This window comes from Pollachius pollachius (genome assembly GCF_949987615.1).
Source record: "Pollachius pollachius genome assembly, chromosome: 13".
NCBI classification, from domain to species: domain Eukaryota; kingdom Metazoa; phylum Chordata; class Actinopteri; order Gadiformes; family Gadidae; genus Pollachius; species Pollachius pollachius.
Window position 1 is genome coordinate 14435897 of NC_136946.1, and position 14116 is coordinate 14450012.

The 14116-nt window shown below is 42.7% G+C and overlaps 1 protein-coding gene across 2 annotated transcripts; it reads left to right on the forward strand.

Annotated features, from left to right (window-relative positions):
• Positions 1-3048: 3048 nt before the first annotated feature.
• sem1 (SEM1 26S proteasome subunit) lies at positions 3049-7382 on the forward strand. 2 transcript variants are annotated; one of them, XM_079749104.1, is made up of 3 exons: positions 3049-3179; positions 3611-3713; positions 7206-7382. In XM_079749104.1, the coding sequence occupies exons 1-3, from the start codon at positions 3104-3106 to the stop codon at positions 7246-7248; spliced, it is 222 nt and encodes a 73-aa protein (XP_079605230.1). In that variant the 5' UTR covers positions 3049-3103; the 3' UTR covers positions 7249-7382. The 2 variants fall into 2 exon arrangements, with proteins under 2 accessions (XP_079605230.1, XP_079605231.1); XM_079749105.1 differs by having other exon boundaries at positions 3620-3713.
• The last annotated feature ends 6734 nt before the right edge of the window (positions 7383-14116 follow it).

Genomic DNA, 14116 nt, shown 5'->3' on the forward strand with positions numbered 1-14116 from the left:
TGAAAGACATGTGAATAAGAATCGAGTTTGAAAAAACAGTGGCCAAAGGAAAACAAAAGTTATTTTGTTTTATTCAAATAAATGTGATTTCTCAGTTGAACTCATTGTTTATTGCGTTACAAATGTTGTTTTGTGAATGGGAACTTCTTTTTGTGAGGAACGACTGCCTGTTGAACAAAAGAGAGACTGGTTTACCGAACAACACACAATGGGCCTAGACTTGCTGACTGGTCCGGATTAAATTTAATACAGAATCTTGACAGACATATCCTGGAAGCATATCAGTCCACATACAGATTTCCTAAGAGCAAAGCTTACATGCTTTTCTGGGATTTGCCTCATTAATTGGCTAGTTTAGGGCTCCAAAATCCACCATGATCGTCTGCTTGTATGTCTTAAGGCCTTTATTAAAGCCCACAGATACTTTTACTTTTCTTGCCTCAAAGCTCCACGCTGGCTTTGAAAAACTCCAACAAATATGATAATACACCAGTACAATAATTTACATGTTTAGTATCTTAAGAGAGGAGACACGCTGGGCCTGCAGGCAATTAAGGCAAACACATCTAAAGCAATTTCTTTGCTATACTGTGCTAGGTATACACACACACACACACACACACACACACACACACACACACACACACACACACACACATACACACACACTGCGTTCTGAGTGGCTCCACAGGAAGCATCCATTTTGCGGAAAAAGGGAAAAAACAGAATGACAATGCATGGCAATGATGTATGAATTGTGAAAAGGATTGGTGTTGTCAGGTAGGGTGGTGTGGCGGGGGTGGAGGGGTCTGACATCTCAAAACGTACCCCCAGGTTAAGCAGTTATGGGGGTAGACAACACAGCAGACAGACTACCTGGGACCCCCTCCCCCCCTGCTCTTTGTCACTTTCCCTTTCACAGGAAGGGGGGGGGGGTAAGGAGGTCTCGTCTGTCCCTTGTCATAGGCAGACACAAACACACACCACACACACTCTCACTCACACACACACACACTCACTCACACACACACACACACACACTCACTCACACACACACACACACACACACACACACACACACACACACACACACACACACACACACACACACACGCACACACACACATGTCATCTCTCTCTGAAACCTCCACCCGTTCCCATCCGTCCATCCATCCACCCACCTTTCACTGCGGAGGACGAGCCTGGAGGCCCTATCGTGATCTTGGCCCCTGATAACTAGGCCGGTGGGCAGGAAGGGACACAGGTTGGGGTATGGGGCTGCAGGGGGGGAAAGGGGGACAAATTGTGAGGCTGACTGGGCAGGCTCGGAGCTCGGAGTCTCCTCTGTGTCTCCTCCATGTCTGCTCTGTGACCAACTGCTCTCTCTCTCTCTCTCTCTCTCTCTCGCTCTACATCTCCCGTCTCTCTCTCTCCCTCTCCGTATATTTCTCTCTATCTCAGTGTGCGCAGGCCACGCCAGACGCCGACCTGCCCGTTCGCATAAGGCTCTGTGAAAAAAACAAAGGGGCATGGGGGCGGGGGTCAGAAATGTGACTCGGCAGCCGACTGAACGAGAGGTTGCGCGCAGTCTGTCTGGGGGAATCCATGTTAACCCCCCTGCCCCCCTTTCCATATCTCAACCCCCCACCCCCCTCCTTGTCCTTCTCCCTTCCCCGAGCACAGAGACGCCTCAGTCAGTGCATTGTGGGTGCGGGGCGGGCCTCTTCCCAGGGCCTCACCTGTACATGACACTGAGGTGCACCGGCCCCGGCATCAACCATGCCCTTGAGAGGACACATGAATGGAAGGAAGACAGAACATCATTCATCCATGTAGCCCCGAGGAGCAAATGGAAGTCCTGCAATTACAAGCTACACCCACCTCTCCCATTCCATATAACTCACGCCAATTTCTTCTCTCTCTTATCAAGGCTTTATTTGACAAGTCGAATGAAGAACCCGTTCGGCTATTCATACAAAACCATTGAATGTTAATTGCAGTGGGTATGACACGGAACATGCAAACCCATGTTTGTGGTACTTTTCTTCCGACGGTAAGGGGTGAATAAAACTGTTTGTTTTGTTATGTATTGTTTTTTAAATGCATTAAGCTTTATATATTCAACTAACTGCAAAGTCGAACCCATGTGAGTAGAAACCATATGTTTCACAGGCGCATTTAAGTATTATAAATGACTGAAGGTCTGTCCTGCACGTTTATAGGGTAGCATTCACTTTCCTTTGTTTTCCCTCTCTCTGTCTGGCTCCCTTGTTCTCCATACCAAATATTGTGGTATTGTCATGTGTAAAGGCTTAGGATGATTACAAAATAATTTGAAAATAGAATAAATACGAGCAGTCTTAAGTTGAGGTTTGTGCTGTCTGTCAACATATGACAGCTGCAGGCCAATTTTCAGTGTGGCATAAGTGGTTTTGTGGTAAACGTGCACTTTAATTTAACTAAACTATATCCTAAACTGTGGCTTGCTTTATTATTTAGGGGGCCACATCAGTTACAATGTTGCCCTCCGCTCTTAAACCGTTGGCAGAAATTTGACTGACTAATATGTATATCTTTTGAGGAAAGGGGGTTGTACTCTGTAATTCTAATATGAGCTATACAGCTGAAGGTTGTTTTTAATGAAGAGCTTGGTTTAAACTCAAACTACAAATCTATAATAAAATCTCTTTCAAAATATGTATCTTATATAGTGCTTGAAATAGTAAGTGCAATTAAATTGGAATTGTTCTCTTAACCTTTCTGATGCTGACACACAATATTACATAAACGATAATGAAACATCATTAATCTTAATCTTAATTCTTAATTTATTTATCTTAATTTATTTGGCCAAAAAAAAACTATTGCAATTGGGATGTTTTGTTGATGTTCAAAATAATATAATATCAAGCGAAACCAATAATACCAATAATTTTTTTTCACATTTTTGTACATCTTCCAACTGTATGGCTGACTGTGTCCAGACAGTGCGTCGCCGTGAGTGTGAAATCGTCTCATCGAACAAGAGGAGCACATATCCCAGAAGCCCTCCGCCTAGATCCCTCCGCAGCACAGCTACCAGCAGCGTTCTTCAACAGACAACATGGCAGACAAGAAGCAGACCGTGGACCTTGGGCTATTAGAGGAGGATGATGAATTCGAAGAATTTCCAGCTGAGGGTAAATATAAAAAAGCCTCCGCTAGTTACAATTGCAGTACTAAATATATTGACAGTATAAACGACTAGCAAGGATAAGCCGGGGCCTGAAACGGTGACTCAGCTAGCATTGCTATGCTAACGTTAGCTTGCTAATAAACATGTCATGCCTAGCTTGGTAGTTAGCTATGTTAGAAAAACATATCAGAGTGAGGCAGAAAACGTTTGAACCATTAGAATCGTGTACATCTGGGGTTCGTACTTCAAGGCTTTGTTTCGGGTATGGTTCAAGCAAAATCAACGGCTTGATTGTAGATGGTTAGCTACACGCTACTGTCTGGGTGGAAGCTATGAGTGAACTGTGTTCAGCTCGCTAACGTAGCTGGCGTTGGTTGCAGTACGGAAGTATAGCAGCAACCTTTCTATATTTTATCTCATAATAACATATTGTAGTGTTTGCAGACTGGACAGGTCTGGACGAAGACGAGGATGCACACGTCTGGGAAGACAATTGGGATGACGACAACGTAGAAGATGACTTCTCGAATCAACTCAGGTAAACAGAATCTACTTGTTTCCTCTTAGGTACATTAAGGGTGTTGATTGCTGCAAACCCAAGACTAGAAAAGCTCTCTGCTATCAAATATGGGTCAACCATTTGGCCACGAGATATGGAGGGATTATTTGCTACTGTACTTTTTTGTTTTTTTATTGTTTTGATTAAATGTTATGTAATCGACTGTTGAGGCAATGTGTGCAAGGGTTTCAATCAGCATATAGCTACAGATGACATGAACATAGTGTCCTTATGTCAGCACTACAATAATGGGGTAATAAATTATCCATTTAAATATGAGCTAATTAATTGATTACTCAAATGATGGACACAAAAATGTCAAATTTCAACCACACTTTAAAATGAATATCTTACTATAACAAACAAGGAGTTATATTATCTCCGTAGATTCTTATTAATAATCATATGAACGACTTTACACAATAGTAGACTTCCCAAATATATCTATACCTACCTGTTGGTCCATCTCTATGGTCAATGACATGTACCATAGCTCTCAGGTGTTAATTTCTGACCCTTTTCTTTCATTATCACTCTTTCAACCCTTGCATTTATTGAAACTACATTCATTAGCTTTATGTTCCCATGTGAGTATTCATTATCTTTATTTACTATTCAGAGGGGCAGATGTTAAACTGCTTTTCTCTCCATTTTTTTATTTTCTTTTTGCTCCTATTTTATTTTTGTATTCTGGGGAATATATAAATTATATTCTAAACAGAAGATCACACCCTAGTATAACAAGCCTTATTGATAACAAATTGGAAAGTCAATGGAAGGTCATTGCTTACTTTCAAAAACCCTCAACTGGTTTCTAAGTGCTAAACATGTATGTAATGTGCCTGCAACACAATCAATTGACACTGACGCTGGGTATTCGATTGTTTGAAGTAAAAAACATTTCCTGACTAGGTTAAGACTCATCAATACTGGTAAAACGTGTGCAGGTGTTTTGTCCGCTAATCCATTTGTATGTTTTATGATTTACTCCATTCCCTAGTTTATTGAGAATAGAGTTTGTAATTGCGTAGCTTAGTTGCCAATAACAAGTCGACCACTGGTGGTGGTTAGTGAGGTCCCCCCTTCACTGTAAAGCGTCTTTGAGTGTCTGGAAAAGTGTTATATAAATTCAATCCATTATTAGGGTGCCAAGCACAAAATGCGAAGGCAACCTATTGTAATTGTTAGTTTTATTATTATTATTATTCCGCCATGTTTGACTTACACAGCCTAAACCACTGGTGCGCTTTTAATGAAACTTACTACAGCTGTAGAGGCTGACTCAAGATTAACAGAGCAAATATTACACTGATTGGCCCAAAGGTGGCGCTATAGCAACAGTCCAAAAATGCAAACTTTGAACAAACATATCTCATAACGGCTTTGACTTAGAGTCTTAATACTTTGTTAACACATGCATATCCTCATGTTGAACAAATATGCCTCAAGAACCTATGACTTTATTTGGATGGAATTAGGACTGTCTCAAACTTTGTTAAAAACCCTAAATTCCTTAAGGATCCTAGGTATTTTGACCTTGACAAAAATCCTTTTGCACCTATCATCTATGGACCATTGTCTTCAATATGACATTAAGCGAAGTCTGTACAATAACAACTAAAGCGCCCAGGAGCCATTGACTTCTAAAAAGGGTGTTGTTTAAAATGCATAAAGACTAAAATGCTTATATCAACAACAAAATTGACTCCTATGATCTTGAGTCCAATACAAAAGTTGTTCAGAATCAAATTTTCATATTTCCACATAGGGCGTGGCATCGAAATGGGCGTGGCCTGAGACTAAAATCACCACAGCTCATAGACTGACTGTTTGATTTGAGCGGGACCTAATTAGTGGATGTTGGGGACCAAAGGTCCAACTGCTCAAGTAAAATGAAGTTGATTGGCAAAACAACATGGCCTCCAGAGGCTCAAAATCGTCCAAATTTAACTTTAAGGCAAAAGGCAAGGTCAACTTAAACCAATCCTGACCAAACTTGGTGTAGTCAAAGGCACATGGGTCAAGATGAACCCCTCCAAATTTAATCCATATCAAGTTATAGGGAGCGGTAAAACAATTAACTGAAAATGCGACCTCTCCAAATTGTACCCAGATTGGGCGATAGGGGGAGCTATATCAATTGACTGAAAATGCAGACTTTGGACTGACCTATTTTCTGACCTTTTTCTTCTACAGTCAAGAAATCCTGAAGACATTTGTATCTCATGTTTAGAAAATGTTCCTAGGAAACCCAGAACCTGTAACAAAATGGCAGCTTGACGTCCAAATTAGCCCAATCAATGATAGGTGACTAAAGGCAGGGATAACTTGAGTCAATCATCACAAAACTTTAAAACTTTTGTATTTAAAGAAGCATAGGTCAAGGTTAACCAGGCTAAAGTTCATCAAAATAGGACTATAGGGGGCGCTAAAGCCATCATTTGAAAACTTTAAAGAATCATAACTCAGCCTTTTGACGTACGGTCATGAATTTTTGTCCACCCATCAACAGATTCAAGCTGAGGCTTTTCCAGCGTTGTCAACTGTATGCAAACAAAAATGGTCTTAATTGTCCGCGTCAGGGTCTTAATGGTCTGACAGGGTCTTATTGGTCGGCTTTAGGCTTGGCACCCGTAAAATGCTGCTTGCAGCTTTAATTATTATTATTATGAGGACATAATGTCCTTTTATCAATAAGCCATAAAAGTGCTGCAAGATCGAACCACATCCCTCCTATTTTTAGTCCTGACATTTGGTTCAGTTGTTATATGGTGGTATAATGCAGATGAAGAAAAATCAGTTCCACTCACTCTTCAAAACTCCCTTTGGGATTGCAAAATCTCTATTGAAGTCGCACACGACTGCACTCGCACACCTGGTCGATAATGTTGGAAAATGTTTTTAAAGGCTATCTAAATGTAATGCAATTACCAGATCTTCTATTGTGCCATATTCCCCCCTAAGTTCCCAAATTGGTGTTCAGTCCTAGAGGGTCAGACTCTATCTCTTTAAAGCCTTGCTGGCAGTGTTAACAGCAGGCCCACCACTTGCTCTCCACACAGGGTTATCAACGCGTCCTCTGTTCTGCTCCAACGCATCTCTCTGTTTACCCTCACACTCAAAGAATAATCAATAGCTGTTTAGAGACAAGTAGCGGCTCTGTTTTCATTTGAGTACGCTTCACATAGTAATACACCATTGTTTTATTCAGTTCAGTCTATAATGGTCATTATGTTATTTCTAGATGATATTGTTAAAATTATTGCATGGCTGTTTGTGCGTAGCGTGTGTGTGTGTGTGTGTGTGTGTGTGTGTGTTGTGTAATCATCAAATACATGGCAGTGTTTTCATATATATTTTTTCACTCCATTCTCCTAATGGTTCTTTCAATCAATGGCGGTGGGTACTTATGCCTCTGCCACCCACTGGTAATCATCTCTCCTGACGGGATTTTTTTCCACTCCTTTTCAGAGCGGAGCTGGAAAAGCACGGCTACAAGATGGAGACGTCGTAGTGCTTTGCGAAGGCCCCTTTGGTGTTGACCAACGTTGGTTACGGAATTTGATGTTAAGCGTTTTCATTGTAAAGCAATGGTATAAAAATGTTTTTGTTTTTTGTAAGAAATATTGAAGTAAAGTGGTAAAATAATGTTGGTGTTCATTTTTTTGTTTACATGCAAATTAGGGATTGTTTTCTTCAGCTGCTTTAATGCTACCTAGTTCAGTTAGATTATCACTTGGCTGGATTGGAATTAAGTTATTATCAGTGTTAATCTTGATGCATAAGCTAAATTTGCATTCAGTAGTTACTGAACCAAATCCATCATTGTTTTGAACCTCTAAAATGTAGTCTTGGTAATAAATATAAGCAATTTTTCAATCATGTCGGGGCTTAGCTATAATGTCTTTAAATTAATTTAGTTGGGGCCATTGAGGTTCTGTGTGGCAGAGCAGCAATATAACACTTCACCTACTGGTAATGAATGGGTAATTGTTGCTCTGTGGCACACTCCACATGCAGTTTAAGCTGTGCACATTTGCATGATATTACTCAAGTTTTAAGTGGCACGTTTTTTATTTAATGTTCGTCAGTTGTGAGCTGGTATTACCTTTTTAAGTCGGACAATGATTTTTTTTTCATGGCGCTAGTTGAACTGGTCTCTGAATAAAGGGGGTTATGTTTATGCACGAAGAAGATGGGAGTTATTCACAAACACTGATGTTGGGAGAACACAGACAAGAATGTGTGAGCTGTTTGTGACACACACACACACAGTCGGTTCCTCTGCTGTGCTGTACAACAGACCCCCCCCCACCCCCCCATAGTACTGAGTCCCTAAAGGAGAGATTATCCACCGCCGTGTTTGTCAGAGCCAGGGAGGAAGTCCCAGCATGGGGGCGCCCTGCCTGGGCCTGCCCCTACCACCCCAACAGGCCCTACTCTTCCGCTCAACACGGCGGGGGGCCGGGCCCCGGGCCCTCAGGCTGAACCAGAGGCCAATTTAGCCACACTTCTCCGGCAGAATGATTTCTCTCAGCGCTGCACGGTGTCTGTCCCAGGGTCCTAATGATGTGAAATGGATGCCAGGAAGACCCTGGCCAGCAGCGGAGAGAGCAGCAGCCATCCTCCAGATAAAAGTTCATCCTTTGCTTGAAGACGCTTTGCCTCAATTATATCGGATATAAAGTTGACATGTATCCATGGTACTTTCTTTCCCTGAGGACTTGTTCAACTAATACACATTTTCAAGACCAAGGCATAATTTTATTTAGACAATTGTGTGCCAAGGTATTTCATAAAATTACATTGATTTCAATCTAAACGTTTTAAAGATTTTTTGTGTAATCTTGAATATCTCAAGATATTAGATAAAAAATAAATCCCTTCAGGGTGTAGCAAGAACGCATTTGACAAATGGAGGTTCTCAGACACATTAGAGAAGATTATATTGATGTAGATTATAATCTTGACAGACAACCTCAGCCATCCTAGAAGATATTACCCTGTCCCAGTCTACAAGTTATTATCCAAAGCAAGCAATCAATCAAAAAATATAAATCACAGCCAAAGCAATTCTTTAAAGCACACATCCCCGACATGACCTTACATTTGATGCCAGTGAAGAGATATAAGCAGCCCACCGTAATTAAAGTCATAAAATATCTTTGTTCTTGCCAGCTGTATTCTGTAAATTCAAGAAAGGCAGACAACAGATGTTCGTGGACTCCGCACAATGTTAAACGCAGTGCCCTGGATACGAAGATCTGGTGTGTGCTGTTGAAACTAAGTGCCCTGGGCCACACGATTATTCCAAGAGTCGGGAAGTCAGTGGAGTGAGAGAATCAGTAAGTGAGAGCAACAGAGGAGGATCCTGAATCATTTTGTTTGTGCCGAGAGCGTAAGATTAGTCCCTTGTGTTTGACACCGCGAGACCCCTCGACAGGGCCCCCAGAATTATGTCTACGTGGAGGTCCGCCGGGCCCTGTTCAGTGTCAGTGGACTGTCTTTTGCCCTTTTACTGCTCTTCATTATATTTAGAATTTGCGTAAACCCTTATTGTCGTTCCTTGGTGACCCGGTTGATTCATCATGACACAAGCGTCAAGTCAACTGCGGCTGATATTGACTTAGCGTCTTCTATTCGAAGCCTGTACAAAGCCTGTGAATGTCGTTTTTTTTCACTCGGTTTTCATTGCTCTAAGGATTTCTGAAGGATTATTCATTTTTGGTACAATTTCTGAAGGGTCTTCAAAGTCCTTGTAATCAGTAAAATAGTTTTGCCACTTAATGTTCACTCCATCGATGGTGAAATTATTTCCATGGAGGCTTACAGGCCTGCTTATGACAGAAATACATCTAAAGTTGCACATAAAGATCTACTTGGCACAGATTATGTTAAATTTAGTATACTGTGCTTTTATACATTCCTATATATCGTTAAAAAGGTCCTAAAAGACTGCTCCTGTTTCGGCCAGAGCTTTCCCCTCACCTGTATGAATCCAATAAAACCACATGACTTCATGTGAGAGCCCTGCCAATGGAGCCACGGAGAGGACCATTTTCGAACACTTCATGGTGTCGGAGCCATTGTTCCTGGAGCCTATGAGCCTGTGGGCGAGAACGCACCCCCTCCCCACTCTCCCACCCCCCACCCCCGCTGTGTCTGCACTCGGCACTGAAGACATACGGCGACCACCTAAGCTGTGCTTTCCGCCCCTTCCAGCAGACACTGAAGGCTACTGTGACTAACCACACTCTCTCTCGCCCTCTCCCTTGCCGCCACCACCACAGCAGCAGACTCATGTACCCTTTCTCCTCTCTATCTCTCTTCCTCCTCTTCTCTACCATCATCAGGCTGGGGAGAGAAGATGGGGTTGGGGGCGGCGGGGGGCGGTTGTGGTGCAGCTAGGAGCGTGCAGCTGCTACAATAATAGCCCTAATTGCATGTTTCTTTTGTGCGGCTGAAATTAGTGGTGAGGCTACAATACTAGTACTACAGCCCCCCGAAACCTCGAGTAAAGATGGAGACTGGAGTAAATAAAAAAAAGACAGAGGGAGAGAGAGAGAGAGAGAGAGAGAGGGAGGGAGGGAGGGAGGGAGGGAGGGAGGGAGACTCGGAAGGGGTTTGGTTCGCCAGTGAGACCCATCACCGCCACCCACTGCCAAGGCGCCCACACCTGCGTCGCTCACACCCACGCTAAAGTAAACACAGATAATAAGGTGTAATTACTTCAGAAAATAATAACGAGCAGCACCCCTCCAGACCCCCTCTCCTCTCCTTGTGTGACAAAAGGCTGCCTGTTTTTTTTTTAGGGTGAGCCAACCCCTGAGGATCACCACGAGTGCCCTATCTAAAGACCCCGGGGCCCCTCCACCCGAGGGGCCCTTATTGGACAGCCATCAGCATGGAGGCAGACTCGTGCTTTTAAGTCTCTTGTGCCCTTAACTACCGCAATTAACTACTATGGATTGACCGAGGGGCCAAATTTTCATCTCTTTTTCATCCTGATCAAAACAATCCTGTGATGTCCTGAATGCTTTTGTTAGCAGTGTCTTGCTGTAATTGCGAAACATTTTGCCTCTGCAAGACATTGCGAAAATACTGAATTTTCTTTCATCTGAGCACAAAGCAGAGAAAATGTTGTAATACATAAAAAAAAAGAACCAAAAACCAGAGGCCTCGACTTGGACACTAAATGAAGCTCCAAACCATATTCGACCCAATGCTTTTAACAGCATCACCGGCCCACCCGAATATAAAAAATACAGCAAGACCAAACCTTCCTGACACACGTAAGTATGTGAAACCTAATATCTGCGTTGTATTTCATAAATCCACCCCTCCGACTCCCCTTAAAAGGCTCCACCTGTGTCTGCATCGGACCCATCGGAGGTCAGCTTAGAACATGGATTGATTCACCCGGGCATGTGAACATGACACCCAACAGTTCAGACAGTACAGGTTCACACCGAGGACTCACCGTCATTTAGGCCCAGCTGCGCTTTAACTCGATCTGACGGGTTGGCACGCGGACAGACGCAAGACGGGTGTGTTTCAGTTTAGCGCCATCCCCAGCCGTTTGGGTCACTATGAAAACAGGCTTGGGTTTGATGTCAGGGCGGATTTATGAAGTTTCCCCCCCTTTCCTTCAGTTGCAGCTCCACTATGGCTTATGACATTCTCCCTGGCATTAATCTTTGATGGACATGTGTATAATTCCTCATAGAGCTGGTACATACTTTTGCAAAGGTAATAGGAAACCGCGGCATGTAGTTGTAGCTCACGTGGACGTCATCAGTGAAATTTACCCAGGCTGGGATGGCTGGCCTACCAGGAAGACACAACAAGAATATACAATGGTTAGAATAGCAAACTTGTTATGATAAAATACTTACCATGCTTGTGATTAGTTCGCCTTTTTTACTAAGCCAGATTCAAAGTAACATGATGATTGAGATCCTTTGGATTTTCTGGCTATAATGTGTTGCGATGATGGAAATGCTATCACTGCACAGGAAGTCATTATGCATGCAATCAGAAAGTCTCTTTGAGATTCTGCTTGTGTTTGGCTGCTCACGCTAGACTACAAAAACAAATGAAAGGCTCTGAAGAAGGCTGAAAGGCAGAAAGTGATTAAAAACAAGCGTCTTTCAAATATTTACAGGGTCAAAGATAGTAATTGTTGAAGTGATGGCTGTTTTAGGCTAATTCTACACAGGGAATTTAGGGGCATTGCAGTTGTACAATACGGTTACATCTGACTGTCCAGTTATCCTAATTTCTAAATAGGCAGTGTATTAATTCTCCACGCATCCTCAGAGTAATCTATGAAATTACACAAATAACACAGGTCACCTTTGATGATGCACCCTATCCGCTTTGTCAGAGTAAATGTTTTGAAACTGTGGGGAAACAGGTCTTGGAGGAGCCTGGGAAGAGAGGCACCTTTATTACCACAGAGGGGAGATAATAGTGAGTGTGATTAAGGGTGTAATGTACAGTAAGTAAGTGTTCCCGTTTGAGTGATGCTCACGCTATCATTAGGAGCGATTGAGCCAAACGGCTCACAAAGATGGCAACATGATTGTTGCAAAGTGACTTCACAACAATCCCCTTCCAGAGGAGCCGCCATCCTTGCTTGATCTTGTAAACACAAGACATGTGGACGTATAAGTGCAAATGTGTGTATTTACCTTTTTAAATTTGTTCCACTTTAGAATAGCTAAAGTCCATTGAAGTGGACAACATATGAACATTACGTTATATCAGCATCCTACTTATAGCGCCACACTTGGCAGCACTCAATGGTAAAGGAAGAGGTATTAAAATTGGTGGGTGTAAAATATAGACAAACAAATAAAGGGCAATTAAGTACTCTAAATGTTATTATCATCTTTGGTGGAATGCCTCTGATAAATGTAATTAATCAATCAATGCACTTAATTTTCCACTTCATTATAACCAGCGTGGTTGCAGATTCACGGATAAGCTGGGCATTGGTGACCTGTGAGCAATCAATCAATCGCTCTGCCCCCAGATTGAATGAGGCGTTGGATGCAAGGCCTGCATCCTTAATTAGAAGTCATGGCATTTGTAACGTACAGGTAATTACAAAATTACAATTGAAGAGCACACGGAAAAACAAACAAACATCAACATTGCGTAGCATAACATAATGTTTTACTGTGGGTTTAGGTGGTAACAATATTGAAGGTTTAAACGGGAAGTCCACTGACAGAAAAAACTATGAAGCCGGGCAAAAAACATTATTTTCTCGCTCTCTACACACGCACAGGGCTCTGCGTAGGAGGCCTTGGCAGAGCCACAGTCCCAACAAGGAAACAATTAATCATGTGTGTGAGCGGCTGTCTAAGTGTCTGTTGTCTGGACAACAACAAGGCTCAGGCATCTATCTCGCCCAAGGCAATGTAGCCATCCAGGCAGCCAGTCAGGCAGTAAGCCAGTCATTCCATCATCCAGCAAGTTAGTCAGATAGCCAGAGCCCTATGCAGGCATGCAACTACCACTTGTGGGAAGAGAGACGATGTTTTGCAGACAATTACACAGCCAAAAACAGATACAGAAACACAGACACATGCATCGGATGTACACAGGAATGCCAAAAGGGTGCATTAACAGATATGTTCCTGTGCACACACTAATGCAAGAACAGGGACCCACTGCAGAGCAGATGGAAGAGGTATAAGCAAAGTCATGGGACACACACACACACACACACACACACACACACACACACACACACAGGTGCTCACCGTTTTGTCAACCATATCAGCTAAATCAAATGTCACCATTTGTTAATGGTTGTAATGACAGTCAGTCCAAATACCCATTGCTGGCTCTCAACTAGTTTCAGAGATCAAAGACAGATCTAAACCTCTAAAATATTGAAGAATATAATTAGACTGATGCCATTCACGATGGCTGCCTAATATTTCAAACTCTGCTGGCGTAGTGCCCAAATTGAATGTGAGTGCTTTCGGTGTCTGTTTTTCAGTTCAAGGAAAGGTTGACACAGCAAACTGGAACTGACGTTGCATTCGCTCCACGCAAAAAGTTGTCCTCCCTCATTTAACTCTCAGTCGCCCCTCTCGGTCGGTGGCACGGCAGGTGAGCAGTGAGCAGAAGCAGAAAGGACTTAGTGGAATGATAAAAGGAAATTAGCTGTTGTATAGTCTTACTGCTGTGTCTGCCTCAGACTTAGTGTGTGTGTGTGTGTGTTGGGTTGTATTTGTATGTGTGTGTGTGTGTGTGTGTGTGCGTGTGTACACCTAAACACTGGTTTAATAACTGATTTAAGTGTGTGCTCGGACCACTGCCCCTAGGCTGTTTAGCACCTGGTGTCGACTGTGTGTTCATCTGTG